General features: G+C 36.9%; 1 protein-coding gene across 1 annotated transcript; it reads left to right on the top strand.

Annotated features, from left to right (window-relative positions):
* Nucleotides 1–620: 620 nt before the first annotated feature.
* LOC113050529 (LIM homeobox transcription factor 1-alpha-like) lies at nucleotides 621–20,725 on the top strand. The gene is made up of 9 exons (XM_026213560.1): nucleotides 621–807; nucleotides 3,841–3,926; nucleotides 4,031–4,214; nucleotides 17,762–17,994; nucleotides 18,104–18,267; nucleotides 18,349–18,426; nucleotides 19,026–19,152; nucleotides 19,238–19,393; nucleotides 19,487–20,725. The coding sequence occupies exons 1-9, from the start codon at nucleotides 764–766 to the stop codon at nucleotides 19,636–19,638; spliced, it is 1,224 nt and encodes a 407-aa protein (XP_026069345.1). The 5' UTR covers nucleotides 621–763; the 3' UTR covers nucleotides 19,639–20,725.
* The last annotated feature ends 2,483 nt before the right edge of the window (nucleotides 20,726–23,208 follow it).

Genomic DNA, 23,208 nt, shown 5'->3' with positions numbered 1-23,208 from the left:
CTACTTCAAAAATTACCTTAATGTCCATTTTTGGGCATAGTTTTGATAGCAGATAGCAGTAGCTATCAAGTAAGTATAGCTCTTGATACGGCCAGGCTACAAATTAATACTTCTGTTATTGCCCAAGATTTTTGTGTTAAACATTCGAAAACTTTATGTACTCGTTTACATTATTTAAACTATATACAGACTACAAGTACAAATGACACATTTGAGAATGTACGCGCATTATCCTGAATTTCAACCGCGACGTTACCTTCACATCTTGAACATTCATTTGCTTGTAATTTATAGATCAATATTAGAATATAACGTTCAAAAATATGTCTTTCATCTTGAATCTAATGATCTTTACCTGAAGTCTGAGATTATTATACATATCTAGCATATGATATAGCCTATGGAAATTGCCAATCTATTTGTTTATAACATCTTATCATATCAGTCAGAAAATAAGTTTCTCTGAAGTAGAAAGGGCTAGATACTCGGTGCCAGATTCAACAGAACAAATCTACGTTGTAAATTGTTTTTTTTTTTTTTTTTTTTTTTCATCTTCTTGCACCCCTCCTTGATGTTTCCTTCCTTCAGCAGTCATTAATTGTGCGCGCGCAGCCCAAGTCTTCACTCCATCACATAAAGCGCGCGCCTGAACATCACACACAGTCCGGCGATGTTTTTGCGCCACTACGTGATTTTTGGACTATAACACTAAAGTTTGGCTTCTGGAGCACTGGTTCCCGTCCTCTTCTTCAAAGCTATTTTGATGTTACCTACAGAAATCTCAGGAGGAGTGTGTTTCAGCGCTAGGTAAGTTCACGGGACGCTTAAGCAGGTCTACAATCATCACAGAAATGATAAGCTACCTCAACTTTTCCTAGTGAGTTCAAATAGAGACCTGCATGATAATTTCGCTTGACTTTGATAACACTTTTACATTTGTAAACCTATAGTCTATATTGTCTATTCTACTACTTTAGGCTACAGAAATACGAAGTTTTGCTGCACTGGTGTTAATTTGTTTATACGCTATATTAATTTATTTCTATCTTACTTTTATGCCTTGAGTAAAACTAGCCTGTATTTTAAAAATTATAGTGTCATAATAATAATAATAAAAAAAAACTTCAAAAAATCCACACTTCTAATAAGGACGTCTTTTCAGTAAAGTGTGTAGGCTAATCATGCAGAAAAATTAAAATGTCAGATTTTTAAAAATGCGTAACTCTGTACGGTAGGCTAACGTTAAACATCCACAGTTCAGTTTCTGTAGCCTACGATTATAAATGGATTGGTTTCAAATAAAACATCAGTTTGATCCTAATGTCTTAGAAAGCAACGCTATTTCACATACTATAGGCAAAACACTAGCCTTTATTGATATTGTTCATATTTAGGCTACGTTTGCACTTTATATCACGTCACAGAGCACTGATATTTCTTGTCACAGAGCATCTTCGAATATAAATTAACATTAAACTTTCATTTAAATAATGAAATGAACGCACTTCAAAATATCATATCATGAATTCATCGATGCATCCGTTTAGTGTCGGAAAGTAATGAGGGTTTATACTAGCTACGAATAAGGTGATTTTTTATTTATTTTTTCTGTCAAACATAGGCCTAGATCAGCAGCAATCATTAGAACATGTTCCAGTTACACGAGGACAGTTGGGCTATATAGCCTGAAGCCTACGAAACAATTAACAGACAGAATTAAAATATATTTTTTGATCACATGTTGCCTACAATTCCGTAAAAATAAATAATTTGTAAAAATATATTAATAAAATGCTCATATATCCACGTCACCGCGAATATCACAGTGTGAATATTTCTCAGTGAGACTGAAGACCCGTTATTAACTCCCGTATTTTTAATAATCAAACTCATGCAATGAACTGCATTATTAATGAGGAAAAAGATGAGACGCAGCGTGTGATTTCAGCTATGAGGAAAAAAAATACTTCAAATTCAACTTTACTTTTCCAGGGAAAATGGGTTTAACATAAGCAGAAATAAACGCAGCACCCTAATAATAATAATTATTGACAAATAATTTAACTCTAACAAAAATAAAAAATGCAACCTAATATTCTAAAAGCAAAGTAAGCAATAAAATAGCCTACAGAATTAAGATTTCCCTCTTTTCAATAGTAGCAGTCATATCATATTACTTCAATGAGTGTAAATCACAAATAGCCTTTAGGTGAAAGCTTATTTATAAATTACAATAATCAAAGCATTAATCACGGTCGTCATCCCTTATTATTTCACATGCAATAGGCTTCCTGATTTAAATCAGACGGCGACGGCGCTGGACCGGGAAATATTTGATGATTTTGTTTTTGCGTTGTTTCCTTTCGCCAAAAACCGAAGCCGCGCGCCTTACTAGGGGCTAATTCACCTGCAAGAGCTCCTAAAACACAAGACTGAGCACAAAACACCTCCAGTCCTTCTCACACACATTCATTAAACACTTTCCCTTTTATATAGTTAGATAAAAATAAAAGTGTTTGTGTCTTAATTAAAACAGATAAAAGAGAAAGCATCTGAAGAAAAGGCTACACTGTAAATAAATGTTACATTTACGGTAAAACAAAATAAAAACTTGACATTTTTCCAAGCATTGCGAGATTACGTTTATATTGTAGCCTGTTGTCATTAAATCATATAATATCAGTAGACCTATATACAAACATATATATATATATATATATATATATATATATATATATATATATATATATATATATATATATATATATATATATATATATATATATATATGTTTGCATAAACCTTAGAATAACGATGACTTAAATTCAACAAATCTGGCTTCTCGAGCATAAAGACACTGACACGACACTAAACACCTTAACTGTTACATGTGACTGAAAAAAATGCAGTAAACATGGATTAATCTACATGCAATACCATTAAAAACACTCCTATACATAACCGATAACAAAATAGCTATAATATTTAAATGAAGCATAAACATATGTGATGCTTCAGGAAAGGAATTCTGGACACGCCCCCTTTTCACCGTGAGTTACAAGCCAATTATAAAAACATAATTAAAGTATTATAAATGTCAACATTATAACTTAAAAGTATGTGGTAACACTTTACAATAAGGATCATTAGTTAACAAACATAATTTAGTTAACAGGAACAACACTTCTAAGATAACGTTAAATAAGACATTTACTAATTATTAACATGAGTAAAATCAAAAGTTGTGCTAGTTAACGTTAGTTAATGCACTGTGAATTGACATGAACTAAGAATGAATGACTGTATTGTCATTATCTAACATTAACAAAGATTAATAAATACTGTAATAAATATACTGTTAATTGTTTGTTCATGTTAGTTAACACATCAACTAACATAAACTAATGGAACCTTATTGTAAAGTGTTACCAAGTATGTAACTTTTTAAAGTTAAATATAATATTCATTGTATCTGCAAATTACAAAAAAAAATCTGCAAATCACAAAATCTTTCTTTTACAGTAAAATAACATGTTATTTTTTTTATTTTATATGGTAGGGTAACTTACGGTCAACATTTTTTACAGTAGAAACCATTTTTATTAAAACATATTTTAGAGTGCACATTAAAAACAGGCCCACACTGCAGATGATTTTGGGTTTTTTCTAATGAAATTAATGATGCCCTGTTTCCTCACAGATTATGCTACAAATATTTTCAGCATTTTTATTGTAACATTACATTAAAGTGTGCTTTTTACCCACATTACATGTTCACAAGCAGCTTACAATAATTGAATGCGGACTGATTGCTGTCTTTCTATCTTTGTTGTTTTTCAGTCAGCACTCCAAAGAAGGAAGAAACGGAATGAAAACAGAAGAAAACCAATCATGTCTTCAGCAGGCCCCCTCCACCACACCTTACGGTGAGACCCTTATTCTTCATTATTCTTTCCATATTAATATGCTGTAATGTGTGTGCCTCGAGTCCCTCATGTCAGCTGACACCTGTTCTGTTCTTCTCCACCAGAGCATGTGGGAGCAGGTGAGGTGTGTGCAGGGTGCGAGTCTCCCATCGCGGACCGCTTCCTCCTGCGCGTCAATGAACTGTCCTGGCATGAGACGTGTGTCAAGTGTGCAGTGTGTCGCAGCGCGCTGAGCGGGACCTGCTACTGTCGGGATCGCTTGCTGTACTGCAAGCATGATTACGAGAAGTAAGACAGTTCAGTGTGCAGCGTGTGCCTGTATACACTCCATCAAAGCCCTAGCATGGCAAAACATCCCATTTTCTGCATAGATTAACGTGAAGAACACCAGAACACTCCCCTAATCTCCCTGCAAATGTGTCATGGGTGTGTTGATCTTCTGATCGTGCTGTCATGCTGATGCTCTGTTCTGCAGATCTTTGGTTACACTTTATTTGAAGGCACTGCAATTGCAGCGTAATTACACAAATAAGTACTGAGTACATGCTTAATATAGATTTAGGGTAAGATTTAGGATTGGTTGCTATAAAAATTCTGTGATATAATTTTCTTTTTGGTTTCAGGTTTATTTACATCGCTATGAATCCAATCTGATTTAATATTCTGAAAGTTCTGTTTAAATTAACCCTATCTGTTGCAGTCTGGTTCATATATTTGATTACATGTGCATTACATGTATTCCAAACAAAACCTCAGCGCATGCAGCGATACCTCGAATGTAATTCTCACTTTTGCCTCGTAAGAAATTAGGAATAAGGACATACACGCCAGAAGAGCTTTTTTAAGAAAATTCAATTCAATTCAAGTATATTTGTATAGCTTTTTTTTTTTTTTTACGATACAATCATTTCAAAGCAACTTTACCGAAAATTACGTTTCTACAATATTTAGTAGTAACTTATCAGTGGTGACTGTCAGTTTATGTGCATATGGAAGACATTTTTGGAAAAATCAAAAGAAGGTGTAGTCAACCAGACGATGAACACTATTAATAGCAAGTATTATATGATGTAAACACACTTGTAGCAATATTTTGTGGTTCTGTATGTTTTAGGGTTAGGAAATACTTGGTAAATATTCAGTCTCTTGCACCGATTAGTCTGTAAGACATGAGTAAGCATTTTTTTTCCTGTGGGAAACAAAGTAGAAATTTGAAGAACCATTCATATGACTCGTGCACCAAGTCTTTGGAATGACATGATGTGTAAACAATGACAGAATTGACATTTTTGGGAGAAGTTTCCCTTTAACCGCTGGTTCTCTGATGAATCGTTCTGTATCAGTTTGGGTCAGAGGGAGATTCCAAGACACCATATTTTCCCAGTGACATCACCAGGAGTGCGGACAGTTGAAGGACGATTTTGTGGCCTGTTATCACTGTTGTGAGAAGTGTCAGACACCGTTGAGCAGTGTAAACACTCCCTATGTTGCTGACATCTGCGGGCCAACCAAAAGGAATAAGACGGACAGGAGAGACTAAATAGAAAAGTTAGCAGGAAGAATTTCCAAAGTGCAGATAAAATAATATATATGTGTTCTCGGAAAGATAGATCACCTGAGATCTAGGACTGTTTGAGGGTATGAAATTACCATACTAACTGCTTTTCTTCACACCGTTGAAGAAAAATGGGACCATAGATTTGATAATTGTTTTGCATGGGTGCTTGCAGCAAGGATGTCATAATGAGGGTAAAAGTGATCAACGATTACAAATGAGAAGGCTGTTCTGGGATCAGAGCACAGTGAAACTGTTCTTGTGCAAGCTGGTGCTGTTATTCCCTTAAGCTTGGTCAGTTTGTATTATTTGAATTAATTTATCATTCACAATACATTCAAGACAGCCAAATATTTTCACAATATAGTGGAGATTCCTTTAGAGATTTAAATTTTTCTCAGTCTGTAAATTAAGAAATAAGAAAGGTATAAGCATTTCTGTTGCGCTTTGATGCTAATGTCTTGTTTGCAGATATTATTTGTGAATTTTCAGCCTGCGGCATGGTATGTGTTGTATTTGTGGAGGAGACTTGGCACACTCTTGAGTGGGTGACCTTGAGTGAATCCACAACAATATCTCCCTGTGTTCTCCGCTGTCTGTCCATCAGCACCCACCACTCCCGCCCCTTTACCAGTGCTCCATCTACAGCAGGTGTGCGCTCCATTTTTGGGGTTCCAAGGAATCTTTTATGGTTAAAAAAAAAATGGAATTTGAGTAAAAGAAAAATACAATCTTGAGCTGGTATTCTACTTTACAAATATATTGTCAGGTTGCCTAGTTGCATTAAATTAGAAAATATTATTTAAATTATCTGAATAATTACAACATCAAAATGTATTTTAAAAAAATAAGGTGAGGTACAAATAGCCACACTCTTAAAAATAAAGGTTCCAAAGTAGGTTTTTCACAGTGAACATTTTTAAAAAGAACCATTTTTTTATTACTTTGAAGAACATTATAATAATTTAAAGAGCCTTTTTCCACTAAAGAACCTTTTGTGGAATGGAAAAAAATTCCTTGGGTGTTCCAAGGACCTTTATTTTTAAGAGTGCACTTAAAGTCAACATTAAATGTCATTCACATCCCATTCTAATTTCATATTATGACATGTTTCCAAGTGAAACAGGGTATTCAATGAGAAAAAAAGATGTAGTAAAATGCCTTTTTTTCCATTTAGGGCAGTTTTTTTAATCGCAAATTAAAGTCATGATGAAATGGCAGCAGCAACAGCTCTTTTCTCCCATACTGTAAAGTACATCTGCAGTCAAATGGATAATAAGAAAAAGAAAAAGCAGGGCGGGACTTGGTTCTGTTTGTTTGCTGTTGATTGGTTGGAGACAGGTGTGAATGAGAGTTAAGCAGACTAAGAGATTGGAGAAGTCCGGCATTCGTCAACCAAAAATAAATGACATTTCTATTAAAAAGTGAATTTTTTTATGGAGTAATATGCATGAACTAATTGTTCACAATAAGATCAATAGCATGCATTTAGAAAATAGGTAAATTTTCATTTCTTGCAAACTTCGAATCACATAAAGAGGACATTAAATGCCAAAATACATTCTTCAATTTAAATATTATACACGATAGGACAACAAACATGCAAACATCATCAGTATGAAGATCACAACTGTATGATGATTCCTTACGACGCTTATGATCCTGATCTTCCCGTCATCAGAAATCTGACTTCATTTACATTTCAGTTTTCAATCATTCCAGCAACATCTACACACTTACTAAACCCAAACTCAAAGCCAAGCCCCTATTCATTAAATCCACAAACATATTCTCCCCATCACTGTCTTCCTGGCTGACTTCAACACACAAAGCCATCAGATAACCACGCAGCCCAGCCTCGAGAAACCAGTCCCAGACCAATAAAAGCTCTCAGCCCCAGGGTACGGTGCCTGGATCCCTGGCAGAAAATTAGACTAGCGAGGGTCACAGAGGCCTATCAGAGCGGAGACAGGGGAGCGGATATTTAAGATGCGTCCAAGTTTAATAGATCACTCTGCGGGTGGGAAACAGAACGAAAACAGCCCCCAGTGTGTAAAGAGATGCCAGTGAAAAATCACGAATGAAAGCTCTTTAATATCTCACTTGTTTCTCCTAGACGTCTCATGCTTCTCAGACCCAATAATATCATCGTCTTTTAGTATTTTAGAAGAGGTCTCAAAAATGTCCTGAACAGTGTCTGGATTTGCCAAAATATCAAAGTCTACAATCAAAAGTCATTTTTTTCCATCATTCATTCCATTTAAATTTATCATTGGGATTTTTATGAAAAAAAAAGTTGATAGTTGAGAATATTTTGGATTTAATGTAGATTCAGATGAATTTCAAAATGCAGAATATTTTAATTCAATTAAGATCAGTCGACAGCATTTGTGGCATAATACTGATTAATGTTCCTATGGCTCAGAGCATTGCGTTAGCAGCGCAAATGATTGTGGGTTCTATTCCCAGGGAACATGTTAGGTAAAAGATTTTTAGCTTGATTGCACTGTAAGTCACTTTGGATAAAAGCATCTGCTAAATGAATACATTTTATTTTATTAACACAAAGAAATAGTTTCCAGTTCCAGTTGTCTCTCCAACAGAAATTTGTGTTACATTAAGGAAGTGTATGGGGGAAATTAATAAATGTTCAAATATTCGCTGTTTCAGATTACACAATATTCTTATTAACATGACTTTAGTGTGAAAAACATATCACTTACTAGCATTTTCTGTGTAAAGCTACATTTCCAGTGACAGTATAACCCTAAAACAATAACAAAAACAGCTTTAACAATGATTTAACAGAATTATCGAAGTCCATTTTTTAAATTATAACTATATTATTTAATGTCACTTTTATTCACTTGTGATGTCACTCGTCACCTTTTCCAGGTCCAAATGATCCATTAGATTCCCAAATTAACTAACAAACACTGATTAATGCACTCATTAAAAAACCTATATCATAACCTTTATCTTAGTTTGCCGGTGATTCATCTTTTCTGAAAAGCTTAAAGATGTGCTATAAATAAAAAATGCTCATAAACAGCTTTTGAGATCATTTGCTCACTAAAGGTTTGGACCTGGAAACAGTATTTGATGCATCACAACTTAACAAGCGGATTGTAAGTGTTACGTTTATTTTGACTTTTTTTAAAAGTACAGAAAGGACGAATTACTTTTTGCCATTATGTGGACAGAGGTGAATTTTTTACCAAACACAGAATATTCCTTTAAATTCAATCTCATTTAGATTTCCTGTACTCTGTAAAAGCAGCCTCTAAATAATAAATGTTTTCGATGTAAGTCAGTAACACCGTTCTACTGAAATCTTCAGTCGGAGTCATTATTATGAGCACTTCGGTTCATGGTTACCCAAATCTTCACCTTTCTTTTGCTCGGTGTCTGTTCCTCCCATGCATCTCTCCTCTAGCTCGTCCATCACTGTCTGATTTCTAATAATATTTCTGTTCCAAACTTCATTTCCTGCTTGTTGAGATTTATAGCTGTGATGACACCAATCAGTTTATCCCTCCGTTTATCCCACATTTTCGCTTAATCATCTCTCTGCTCGCTGTCTCTTTGTGTCTGTGGGAACGGGGAGGGGGTGGAGGGGTCTTGATTGGGAAGGCTGCTAATTATGTTCTTAGACATGACTACAAGCTGTGTTGTGGTTAGAGAGTTGTTGTACTGTCAGACAGGAATATGACACATGGGCTCTGGTGAACCTCAGATTCTTTGCAGAGTCAGTAGTGTTTGCTAAAGCCATTGGTTTTATCATTCATGCTGTTCTTAAATTGTGGCATACACTCACCTAATGTATTATTAGGAACACCTGTTCAATTTCTCATTAATGCAATTATCTAATCAACCAATCACATGGCAGTTACTTCAATGCATTTAAGGGTGTGGTACTGGTCAAGAGAATCTCCTGAACTCCAAACTGAATGTCAGAATGGGAAAGAAAGGTGATTTAAGCAGTTTTGAGCATGGCATGGTTATTGGTGCCAGACGGGCCGGTCTGAGTATTTCACAATCTGCTCAGTTACTGGGATTTTCACGCACAACCATTTCTAGGGTTTACAAAGAATGGTGTAAAAAGGGAAAAAAATCCAGTATGCAGCAGTCCTGTGGGTGATAATGCCTTGTTGAAGCTAGAGGTCAGAGGGGAATAGGCCGACTACTTCAAGCTGATAGAAGAGCAACTTTGACTGAAATAACCACACGTTACAACCGAGGTATGCAGCAAAGCATTTGTGAAGCCACAACACGCACAACCTTGAGGAGGATGGGCTACAACAGCAGAAGACCCCACCGGGTACCACTCATCCCCACCACAAATAGGAAGAAGAGGCTATAATTTGCACGAGCTCACCAAAATTGGACAGTTGAAGACTGGAAAAATGTTGCCTGGTCTGATGTGTCTGGATTTCTGTTGAGACATTCAGATGGTAGAGTCAGAATTTGTCTTAAACGGAATGAGAACATGGATCCATCATGCCTTGTTACCACTGTGCAGGCTGCTGGTGGGGGTGTAATGGTGTGGGGGATGCTTTCTTGGCACACTTTAGGCCCCTTAGTGCCAACTGGGCATCGTTTAAATGCCACGGCCCACCTGAGCATTGTTTCTGACCATGTCCACAAAGCTCGAATCATTTCAAATTGGTTTCTTGAACATGACAATGAGTCGACTGTACTAAAATGGCCCCCGCAGTCACCAGCTCTCAACCCAATAGAGCATCTTTGGGATATGGTGGAACGGGAGCTGGATGTGCATCCCACAAATCTCCATCAACTGCAAGATGCTATCATATCAATATGGGCCAACATTTCTAAAGAATGCTTTCAGCACCTTGTTGAATCAATGCCACGTACAATTAAGGCAGTTCTGAAGGCGAAAGGGGGTCAAACACAGTATTAGTATGGTGTTCCTAATAATCCTTTAGGTGAGTGTATATAATCAAGCACAATCCAATAAAGCAACAATGGATCGAATCGAACTCTTTAATATACATCTGGGGTTTTGTTCAAACTGGTCATGGACAGCAGGACTTTTTGTTGGTCGGTTTGTTCTATTCAATGATGTGCTGTGCACCGTTTGAGGTCATAATGATTTTTTTTTTTTATTCAGCAAGATCAAAGACGTTTATAATGTTACAAACGATTTCAGAGTAAGTTTAAATAAACACTGTTCTTTTGAAAATGTCAATTCATCAAAAAACCTGAAAAAAATAGAAAAGTAGTAAAACTTTGATAATAATACATGTTTCTTAAGCCTCAAATCAGTATATTACAATTATTTCTGAAGGATCATGTGACAGTGAAGTCTGAAGTAATGATGCTGAAAATTCAACTTTGCATCACAGGAATAAATTACATTTGAAAATATATTTAAATGAAGAAAAGTTATTTAACATTTTAATAATATTTCACAATATTACTGTTTTACTGTATTTATGATCAAAGAGACTTTCAAAAACAACAAATCTCAACAACCCCAAAGTTTTGAATAATGTATATTACTTTTCTGAGCAGTCAGATTCACAGTGTTCACCTCTCCGATGTTAAAATGAACAAAAAGGATCAAGAGTCAGATTTAGCAATAAACAACTAGTACTAGCTAGAACACTCTAGCAACCACTTAGAACACCTTAGCAACTGCATCACAGCTCCATGGCAACCACCCACAACAGCCTAGCATGGTGGTGAGCCACTCCTTCTATATGTCAGTTTGAGATCAATGATAATGAACCACCACAGACCAACACTCTTAACAATAAAAGTTCTTTATTGGCATCAATGGCTCCATTAAGAATATGGTTCTTTTAAGAACTTTTCATTTAAGGGTTCCTCTGTGGCATCACTGTAAATATCCCCTTTTGGAGACCCTGGACCACAAAACCAGTCATAAAGGTCAATAAAAAAAATAGCTTTCCATTGATGTATGGTTTATTAGGATAGGACAATATTTTGCTGAAATACAACTATTTGAAAATATCTGGAGGGTGAAAAAAAAGGAGAAAAAAACAGAAAAATTACAATGTAATTTGGCTATTGCTACAAATATACCCCAGCGACTTGACCCAGACATTGTGTGTGTAGTCCTGTTGGTGAATATGTTTACATGGTACTTCAGATGAGGGCTTAAACACATTGTGGTAGCTCCAGCTAGTTGGATTATTAGTAATATTTTCATGCCCAAATTACTGCTTTTGGTAAACATGTTTTGTTTTTCTACACCTGAAGTTCCTGTTGAAGCCACAAAAATAAAGGTCCCAAAAGAGGGTTTTCACAGCAATGCGAACCATTTTGAGTTCCACAAAGAACCTTTCAGTGAACAGTTCTCTAAAGAACCACTTGTTTCTCAATATGAAGAACATTTTAATAATCAAAGAACCTTTTTTCACTATAAAGAATCAGTTGTGGAATGGAAAGATTCCATGGATGTTGAAGGTTCTTCATGGAAGCATGGATGCCAGTAAAGAACCTTTATTTTTCAGAGTGTACCTATCAGACTTTTAAGGCAAGGACAGAGGGAGAGAAGAGCAGACAGTGAAGGGGAGCTCATGGGATGTCAGAAGGCCATGGAGGTGACAAACAGAGGTGGAGAGAGGAAGATGACAGAGGAAGAGCTCGAGGTGTCTCCTCTTGTGATATTGCCACTGTTTTTGCATAATGTGTGATGAGTCTCCATCACCTCGCCTGCCGCACAACAATTTCATTACAGACAGCTAATAAATGTTTCATGGCAGAACAAGCTGCTCGCCTTGGCTTTATTAAATCTGAGATAATAAAAGAAGAACGGCAAAAAATGAAAGCGGGAGGGGGAGAGATAGGAAGAATGCCATAGATATCCTCAAACAGGTCTGCCGTATCTTCTGTTTCTGGGGCAACGAATCCCCCGTCCCCCCTCTACACGTCTTCTTTTTTTTTTTCTCGCACTGCCACAGAGAGACAGGAAATGAGAATCTGGCTGACAGGATATTGCGTTCTGGTGGCCTGGGGATTAGCTGTTTTATCTAAACACACTCACAGACTCACTCTCACCTCACACAACTCAACACATCGATCCTGTCGGTGCCTGAACCCTTGAGTATCACACACACACACACACACACACGAGGGATACAGAAAACTGACTTGTGATTGTAACGTATGGACAGGTTATGCTGTCAGTCAGGGAATGTATCACAATAAGTACGTCAGCACACCAATAGTGCCATATTCGTCACCATAAATAGTGTGAAATTCTCGGGATATTATGACACACTTCATATTCTGCAACATATTGACTGTCAGAATCAGGATTTCCTACAAACCTTTGCTCTGTGGCTAGTGAATTACAAAGAATTTACAAGGATTTTAGTGGAAATGTGTCTAAGGCATACAGTAGTTTCCTAAAAATGGTAACAATTTCCCTGATGCCATTTCAAAGCAGTACCTCTTTGTTATGTGGAACAAAATAGTTAATAATTTGAAAAATGTCTCAATGTTTTTTCATCCATACAATGGAACACAGTGGGGTGTAATATTGTGTTGGACAAAAATTGTTTACATTTTTTCTAAAAAGCATAGAAGGAAAAAAGTGACACAGGTTTGGAACAACATTAAGGTGAGAATAAATAATGAGAATCTATTCATTTTGGGGTAACAAAAGTCGGTCATATGTAGTTCCCTTCTCTACATCCAGAATGTTTTGTCCATTACAGACTCAAAAACAGCATGAACATCTATTTCTCTATTGGTGCTAATCCAGAATAAAAAACTGTTCGTAAGCATATGAGGAATTTAAGTGATAAGTAAATCATTTCATTATGAAAGGTATGTCTATATCTCTTCACAATTAGGTCCCTTCAGTTAACACTAGTTAATGCATTTACTAACATCAGCAATGAGCAATATATTACAGTATTTATAAATCTGGTTATGTAAGTTAATAAAAATACTCAGTTCATAGCTTTAATAAAATAATATTAACAGATAGATGTTGACATAAATAATTTGTATTCATTGTTAGCTCAAATTAACTAATCTTAACAACTTATCGTAAATTGTAAATCTTTACTGGTATTTTTTCACCCATGATTTTTACATGATCATCTACAAATATTTAGCCTCATTAATACACTAAGGCATCATAAGAAATGTCATTTTAACTTTATTGCCCCCTTGATAGGCAGTACGCTTTCTAATAAGCCTGTTGAAGCGTTTTTCATATGACTAATAAGCCATAATTGCATATGAATTCAGCTAAGAGTGCTTTAGAGCGTACAATGACACTATTTGTTGTTTTATTAGCCTAGCATAAAGGCTAAAGTTATAATGTGTCTCAGTGCAATCAAAACATAATTAGACAATTAAAATCTGCATGCCATTAGGCAATTGTTACTTCTTGTGCACAGCAGTGTTTGCATGCTAAGTTCAAAAAGGCAGATTTTTTTGAGCAAGTATGTTCTGAAGTGTGCGTCTGTGACATGATTGGGCAGAATAATATGTGTACTGAACGGTTTAGCTGCTCACCTGTGCTTTCTCTTTTGTGTACGAGTGGTCTGATGTGTACATTTTTATCAGCTACCTGTTGGTTTTCTCATATTTCATCATTGTGAATATTGGCGTGCCGGGGAGGGAGGGAGGGAGGGTGGCGGGAGTGGGTTGTGGGGAATGCTGGGAGATTTTAATAACGCAGAAGCAGTGCAGTGAGATTTAATAAAAGAAGATGATGTGATTACTGAACCCTGGCTCTGAGCCACTTTCCCTCACAGCAATATCCGCTCTCTTTCTTTCTCTCTCTCTCGCTCACACACACACAAACGCGCGCGCGCACGCACAGCACCAACCCTTGCAATTATGTGTACATTTATGATTTACATACTGCTTCCATATATATATATATATATATATATATATATATATATATATATATATATATATATATATATATATATACAAAGATGCACCAAAGTCTACAAGATAAACCTCACAACTATGACAGTAAGTGTCTGATTATTTAAAATTATGTGTTCATGTATGTATTAGGCCCCCGCACTATGATTTAGCTATAGATTCATGTAAAACTTCATTGAATTGACATCATGAACACAGTTTGTACATACATAGCACCTGATTTCCTTCCTGGTGATATTTTCTTGATAATTAAAAATCTCTAACCCCGAATTCTCATTACTGTACTCAAAAAAACAAACAATGTTTTTCGAAGTTGTAAACAAAAAGATTATTGCTGCGTATTTTACTGAAATATACAATTTCTGTCTTTCTACTTCCGAATTTAACATTTAATTTAGCGCTGTATCTTCATAACTGTTTTTTGAGTGAAAATGGTTTCAAAGACGATTTTTTTCTCCGGTGTATAAATTTTCATTTATTTGTATCTTTTGTATTCCAATACAACTGTAATTTATAACTCAGCGTTTTTTTATCACATGATCGCAATGAGAATGTCACTTTTTTTGCATTATATTACTAAGAATTGGTAGAAATTACTTTACTAATGACTAAATAGCAACTATAAAAATTATGTCATAAAGCCAAAAAATAGACTTCATTGTTTTTAAGAAAATGTTCATTTTTCACTGATTTCTTTTGGTTTAGAGGTTGAAATATTACGGGTTTCATGAGATTTACTCTCAGAGTCAGTTGCTGTATGAGTTTTTAGAATTGGTCTTCTTTGATCTGGGTGTAGTAAGTGGTGATTTGGGGAATTTGGCATTTTTGGCAGATGGATTGAGACAGATTAGCCATAGCAGCTGTGTTTCGGACAGGATCATCACATCCGTGCAGATTAGAGGCTATAATGTGTGGACCTGGCTGCCTCTCACTTCAGCAGATTTCTGATATGACACCTTCATCTCCTTCACTCGGAGCTCCTCAAGACCCACACACACACACACACACACACACACCAGAACTCCCTCCATCCGTCTCTGCAACTGTCATGAAGTCTGCGTTATCCATCAAACATGCATTTCATCTGTTCCTCACCTCCGAAATGTTCTGTGTTCATCTTATCATGTGTGACTGCATCTATCCTTTTATATATATGTGCGCTTTATTTTATTAGTGGTTATTAATGCATGTATCCCTATAATTATTGCTTATATTTATATAGGGTTAGGGATCTAAACAAACCCTTAAGCACAAGTTTTAGGCATAGTTCCTATCAGAATTGTCATCTTGGTTGAATTATTACTTTAAATAATACCTTGTCCTGCACTGAGATAGAATGATATGTTCAATTGACCGGCTTTTGATGATTTTCACCTGGTTAGAGAAAAAAAAAATGCAATGAAGGAGGAGACTTTTGACTCTGTGTTGACAGCAAGCGACCACCTAGCAATTACCCAGAACACCCAATACAATACCGCATAAAAACACTCACAGCAATGCCACATTTGAAATCTACCTTCTTCTTTTTTTTTTTTTTTTGTCTGGTTCAGGTGTTTGACAGACACTGGTTTATGTCACAATTTGGGTGAATGGTGACTGTTGCTTTGGCTTAATGAACTGTGCAGAAGGATTAGACTGTCATCGACACCACATGAGCGTCTACAGGTTCATCTGTGGGTACCTGTCAATATTTATGAGAGTACATGAACACGGCCGTATAAAGGTGCTAAGTGTGTGTGTGTGTGTGTGTGTGTGTGTGAGAGAGAGTATGGTGTGTTTATTCGAGTGTGTGAAAAAGAGAGAGGAGAGATTAACCCCATGCTATCCTCAATCCCTGGTTATGAGTTTACAGCGTCTGTCTGGGCATCGCACTGTTTAAACAACAATCTAATTAATCCTGTCTTTATTAGTTTCACGGAGCTGGGGAGGGAGGCTGGGAGCGCGAGAGGGAGGACAGGGAATTCTGGCAGAAAATATCATGCAGTGAGGGAGGGGAGAGAGAGGAGGAAAAAACAAGGGGTTTGGTGGGGATTGAAAAGCGAGAGGGCCTTTTAGACAAATGATGTTGCTGGTGAGCCACGTAGAAGGAAAACACAGTTCAAAGAGGCATTTCTCATTGTTTGTAGCAGGACCTCTTTATACATTTGCTCACTTTTACCCCGTACATCCCTGTATTTGTTTATCATTTTGGAAAAGTATTAAGTTTATAAACATTTACCATAGAGCACAGTGCCAGCAACCCCCGAGGTCATAGGTTCAATTCCCAGGTGACACACAAATGTATAAAATGGACAGCTTAAATGCAGAGTGTAATAAATGTTAATAGAATTTACCCTCTAAAACAGTGGTTCCCAACCACGTTCCTGGAGGCCCCCCAACACTGCATGTTTTCCATGTCACCTTAATCAAACACACCTGATTCAGATCACCAGCTCATTAGTAGATACTCCAAGACCTGAATTGGGAGTGTCAGACAAAGGAGAGATCCAAAACGTGCAGTGTTGGGGGGCATCCAGGAATGTTGCTGGGAACCACTGCTTTAAAACCAGACATATGAAATTATATATATATATATATATATATATATATATATATATATATATATATATATATATATATATATATAGTGTCATATTTGATACATCATGCTTTTATGGCTCATATAAAATAAGAATATGGAGTTCATACTCAAGGAGGGAAAAAATTTATGACCAAAAAGATGAAATTCTGATTTGTGATATAGCTTGTAATGCAAATCAGTGGTATCTTGTTAAATCTGATTGCTTGCATTAAATGCATATAAATTGCTACTCAATATCTGTCAATAACTTGATTATATTTATATGCTTTTATGGTGAAAGCTTGGTAGTTCGTATTTTCATAGAATGCAGTGCAATACAATGATGGTTGAGAGATGAATAAATAAACATTCCTCAAAAACCTGATGCATCAGATTTCATATATATATATTATTATTATTATTATTATTGTCATTATTATTATTAAGTAATTAAACCTACATTGGTTCAATCCGTTAAATGTTAATTTAGAAATATTACCAACAATACAAAAGTTGTTGGTATCACTAAAGATCTGAAGGTGGATGTTTTCAGAATTAAACTACTTGCTAAAAAAGAATAAAATATCAATCAGACAAGATAAGTAAAAAAAAAAGGAAAATGTGACCTAAGAAATGTGTGTATCAAATGTAATACAATAGGCTTTAAAGGGTTAAATGATACATTTTCGCTTAGTTGCTTGTGTGACATTTATGGTCCATTGTCAAATATTGCCACCCAGTGTCACAGACAAAACATTGCATAAAGTGAATGTTCAGAAACATATCAGTAACGTGTGCCCATGTGTGTGTCAGGTTGTTTGTGCGGAAGTGCAGTGCCTGTCTGCAGGCGATCGGCCGCTCGGAGCTCATCATGCGTGTGCTGGGACAGGTGTACCACCTGGGCTGCTTCAGCTGCTGCGAGTGTGAGCGCCGGCTGCAGAGAGGTGATGAGTTTGTGCTAAAGGAGGGACAGCTGCTCTGCAGGGGAGACTATGAGAAAGAGAGAGAGATGCTGGCTGCCATCAGCCCGGCCCCTACCGATTCAGGTAACCTCAGTGACCTCGCTGAAGGTTGTGTGTAACTACAGGAGAAGAGATGTTAACATAGCCCAGAAATGACACTCTTCGCTTGTAATGCTCAGTTTCTGCTTTGCAGTAAAGAGTGAGGATGAGGATGGTGGCGGTGTCTCTGTTGGTGGGAAGGCTGGGGATGATGGGAAGGAGCACAAGAGATCCAAGAGACCACGTACCATCCTGACCACACAACAGCGGCGCGCCTTCAAGGCTTCCTTTGAGGTGTCTTCCAAACCCTGCCGAAAGGTCAGCCGTCCCAGGCCACTCGTGTGCATTAAATGTGGCAACAGCACTTGTGTACATCTCATGCATATACTATTGTTGCAGGTCAGAGAAACTCTTGCAGCTGAGACTGGACTGACGGTGAGAGTCGTGCAGGTGTGGTTCCAAAACCAGAGAGCAAAGGTAGGCTGGCGTCAGGTTTTGGCAAAGACTATAGAATTAACCAAGACATGTCACTTGTATAGTTTTGAATGGGGAAAAATGCAACGGTCAATCGCAGGAAGCCCCACCTTCTGAATGAAAGAGCCAATCACTAATCAATAAAGTCATCACCTCACTGCAGCTTCCGTTAGAAGCATCTCGGTTGCTATAAAAAGGACTTTAGGTTTTTGTAAATTCTGAAAACATTCCTGTACGAAACACCGTTTTGCTTCATTATGATACATCCAGAGAAAAGCAAAAATAGCATCCTTGAGATCTCACTAAACGAGATCTTAGTGTTGGTTATTTTTGAGGCTGAGAACATGGCTTGAGAGAAGTAGAACTATAATAAACTGAAATCCAAAGAACTTCATGTAAATGTAGATTTTTGACAACAACAAAAAAAGAAAACACTTGTCAATTGCATGTTTTGAATGTTGGCTTTGAATAGGCCTAATGAGCTGATGGACTGATGGATGGATATTTTCAGAAAGACAGACAGATAGATGTTTAACTACTAGTTGGGAATGTTGTTCCAGCACCGGGGGGTGTCAATGGACTGTTGTTTTTTGTGAGTTCAGATAAAGAAGATCGCTCGCAGACAGCAGCAGCAGCAGCAGCAGCAGCAGCAGCAAGAACAGGAGCAGATGGGCGGGACCAGGAGGGGTCCGAGCAGGGGGGGGCGCCAGAGTAACGATGACAGCGAGGGTAAGACACGGACACACGGCGGAGTCGACAGATAACTGTGAAATGGCTTGACGATAGGTGTGAACCGGGCTCTGTCTCTCCATAGATGGCTCCAGCAGTCATGGACTGGACGGACTGCTCTCATATTCCTCTCTGCCACGCCAACAACTGCTGGCTTTGGATCCCAACATATACGGTAGCGAGCAGTTCCGGCACGGGCTCACGCCACCACAGCTAGGCCCCGAGCAGATGCACTCCTATGGTGAGGATATCTCACTGCACCAACTTCAGTATTGGTTATTTTTTGCAGTTAACCGAAATGTTTGTTTGCATTTGAAAACTGACTTCATTTCAGACTCGGTTTTCCATGACTTGGACAGCGATGGAAGCCTCAGTCATCTCGGAGACTGTCTCTTGTCGACCGCCGACGGTGGAGTTCTGGCAGGGCGGATAGGAAACCCCATCGATCGCCTCTACTCCATGCAAAACTCCTACTTTACCTCATGACCCTGGTTCCATGTGCTCCTCCACCGCTGCAGGGGGCCACACAGAGATTGAGTCTCACTGCAGGCGTCTTTCATCATCAAAACTAATTGAATCCCTCAATCGTATCTTAGTCGTGCCAGTAAAGCCCTTACCTACCAAACCAAGACAGGATCACACCCTGAAGATTAAATTTAACACTTGAAAAAGGCGGGTTTTAACAAGTGGCTAAATGGGACAACTGGGTCCAAATAGTTGCTTTAATAGCCTCAATGAGTTTATAATCACTAACTTTTAGGGAAATTGTTTTTTTTTTCATAAAAAGTGTGCTCATTTGTGAAGATTATCATTATGATCAACATGTATGATCCATATACTTTTGTTGATCACGGAGTTTATTTACTGCAATTAAGAATTTTTTTTTTTTTTAAGGAACCAGGGTGATGCAATTTCCCTGGATTTCCCTGCAAATCATCACTGCAGCTCTGGGACAGAGATTCTGTCCACTGTGGTTGTGAACACCCCTACAAATGGCTGTCCCCTCAGATAATACAGTTTGTAAGGATAAAGGGGTGATTTCAGACACAGCCCAAGTCAGTTTCACAAGTCATATCACTCTCTCCTTTCCTTGCCATCTTTATGTCCGTCTTGAATAGGAATCAGCTTTTGTTTAAACCTAACATGAAAACCAAAAGATTCTAGCATGGTGCGAAAGTCAAATGTACATTAGTATTTATTGTAAAGAAACAATGTTTATTAAAGGTGCACTCAGTTTTTGTATGTTGAGCTGACCTATATAGCAGATGCTTTGGACTTACGCTGACACCTACTGGTGTGGATGTAGCATCACTCAAACACAAAAGCAAGGTTGTTATATTAAATTAAAACTAAAGCATAAAAAAAGGTTTTCATTACTTTAAATAAATACATGTTTATTGGATTTTATTTTTATGTTTTTTTTCCTCCATGTAGTTGCCAAGCCAACATTTCTCATTTTCATTTACTTTAACTTGATGTACTAAAATAGCTAAAACAAATGAAAGTTAATTATATAGACATAAACTAATAAAAGTGTGGGGGGGGGGGCACACAACTAAATTACTACAACTTTAACTAAAATGAAAAATACAAATTTTAACATAGCTTTTTTTTTATTTCATGTTGATGTATATTAGTACATAATATTTTTCAAAAGCACTATTGTTTTTTTCTTATGTGTATATCTTTAAATTAGAAAAAAAAAATCACGAGTGCACCTTTAACACTAATTATACTTTAATTTTTCTTTTTAAAAATCAAGATTAATAACAGCTAGTGCAGTATTAGCTTTGATTACATTTAATTTGGTAGGTTTTTAACTATCGTCAGTTTCTCAGACAGGGTCTTAGTGTTTTTTTGTCTTCGAGCAGCCTTAACTGTGCTTTACACAATTCAAGAGACAAAATATTCAACAGAAAATAAGACGACAAAATAATGAAACTTCAAAGCTGAAGTAGATCTCTCAAAGAAAATATTATGAGGGAGTCTTGGCAGGGTTCACGGAGCGAAGGAGTCACACATACCACAGTGGCTCAGTCAACACTACCAAAACTCACAGACTATTAAATCCAAGCTAGATTCGACAAGTATGGAAATTATATTGCCATTTAATATTTCAGAACAAAAAAAAAAATATTCTTATTTCAGGTTTTGGACACAGGGTATATTTCCTCTGATAAAAAGTGAGACTTTTTTTCTGCAGCAGCATTGCTCCGCATTGACTCTAGGTTTTAGATGATTATGGCGTAAAATGTAGCAATGAGCTCTAATCTCCAAACTGAGACGACTCTATGAAGAAGAAATAATCAGGGTTATTGCTGTTACAGGGTTAGTTAGCATTTCAGTTACAGGGTTGATAAAAATATGACATCTATCGCTTTAGTACTGACAAGAAAAATAGCACAAAGTATTAAAAATCCCCCCCTTAAATGTTACAGGACGTGTACACTTGGCAAGGTGTTGCTAATTGTGCTTTATTGTAATATACTGAATGTGTTGGTCACATGACTATTGTTGTAATTAGCATTATCGATACACGTGTAGTTATTTACTTCACTTCTTTTAACTTATGTTCTCGTTGGCTATTTTTAACAGCAACAATAGCATTGGAATATTTATGTTGCAGCATGAGACACTGTATATGTGAAATGTATTATTTATATTGAAGAACGTCCAGCAGACTCGCATCAATGCTGATGAAAACCTTCAGAATCCTGACAAACTGAAATAGAAGTAGTTTTTAGTACACTGGACATGAGTTGCTGGTAAATCAAGTGTGCAGCTGACGGGTTTCGTGATACTGGTCTGTTTCATTTAGTGTGGTGTAATATTTCTTTAAAGGACTGTGGTGATGACAGCTGTTGAAGGGGAGATGAATGGGACGTCTTTCTGTTTCCTTTAGTGTGATCACTTCCAGTGAATGTGTTTTTTGCGTAATGTGTTCTTGGTTTTCAAATATAACTTGTCATTTCAAACACTGACGGTTGGCTGTGTGATTTATGGCTCATGATAAGTATGCGATTCTGGTAAAAGAGTTACATTTTGTTCCACTTTTGATAAATGGACCAAATGAAAGGTCTGTTTAGCTCAGTGGTCAAAGGTTCAAAACCCGTGTCCTCCCTCCCGTTTACCCAGCAGGCAAAGCAGCCCTAATCTAATGCCTCCCTACAGTCTTTTGTTCCCGGACGCAGGGAACCGGTGGATATCTGAGGGGGAGATATTACATGCCTGCATTCTTTGGTTTAATATTATACAGTGACGCCAAGGTAAGGAGAAAAACATTAAAAAGGGACTAACAGAAGAAAAACCCCTCATTATAAAATACATTAACCTGCATATTATAGATTTCCCATGTTAAATGACAAGCATTCCAAACACATAACAACTAAAAACAAACATATTACAGATAATTATGTTTCCATTGCACTGAAGGCAATTAATATAGATCTAAAAAAAATAATTCAGGTTTCAGGGACATGTGAAGCTACTTTATATATAAAATAAATAAATAAAATTAGTAGACAAATTCCATTTTAAAACAATGGAATGCTGATTTAAGTAAAGTTTCTTTTTTTATTCTCATTCAAAAACAATTTCATATCTCTGAGTCCACTGCGGGTAGATTCTCACAGTAGAATTGAATATCAGTTTATGAAAGAAAAAAAGATATTTTATATATAAAATGTTGAATAGTTTGAAAAAGTTGTGCAAAAGATTGAGGCTTGTTTTTTTTGAGTGTGCTACAGTAGTTCAAAGATAATAAATCTTTTCACAGCCTATTTCTTCTCAGTACCGAGTATAAAACACCTGTGTTATTGTCCTTATTAGCCAGAACAGTGACAAAATCTATGTGGGCTGTGGCGCAGCATTTGCTGTTGAAAGAAAAAGTGACACAAATATTTTAATGAATTGAACTTAGTCGTGTAATTATAAACGCAGACTTTACTGCTTACCTATTCTTGAAAGGTCGACGGTCTGAACACAGGCGAGGAAACGTGTGAGGTGAGCTTGACAGGCTTCAGCAGAGCTCTGCTTCTCCAGCAGACAGCGCTCCAA

Source organism: Carassius auratus, chromosome 3 (genome assembly GCF_003368295.1).
Source record: "Carassius auratus strain Wakin chromosome 3, ASM336829v1, whole genome shotgun sequence".
NCBI classification, from domain to species: domain Eukaryota; kingdom Metazoa; phylum Chordata; class Actinopteri; order Cypriniformes; family Cyprinidae; genus Carassius; species Carassius auratus.
This window is presented reverse-complemented; position numbering and strand designations above follow the sequence as displayed.

Excerpts from the sequence above, each read along its gene's own strand:
- LOC113050529 (XM_026213560.1), top strand. The coding sequence starts at position 764 with ATGTTACCTACAGAAATCTCAGGAGGAGTGTGTTTCAGCGCTAG. Across the intron at positions 19,153-19,237 it reads GAGTAACGATGACAGCGAGG|ATGGCTCCAGCAGTCATGGA; the intron begins GTAAGACACGGA and ends GTCTCTCCATAG. Across the intron at positions 19,394-19,486 it reads CGAGCAGATGCACTCCTATG|ACTCGGTTTTCCATGACTTG; the intron begins GTGAGGATATCT and ends ACTTCATTTCAG.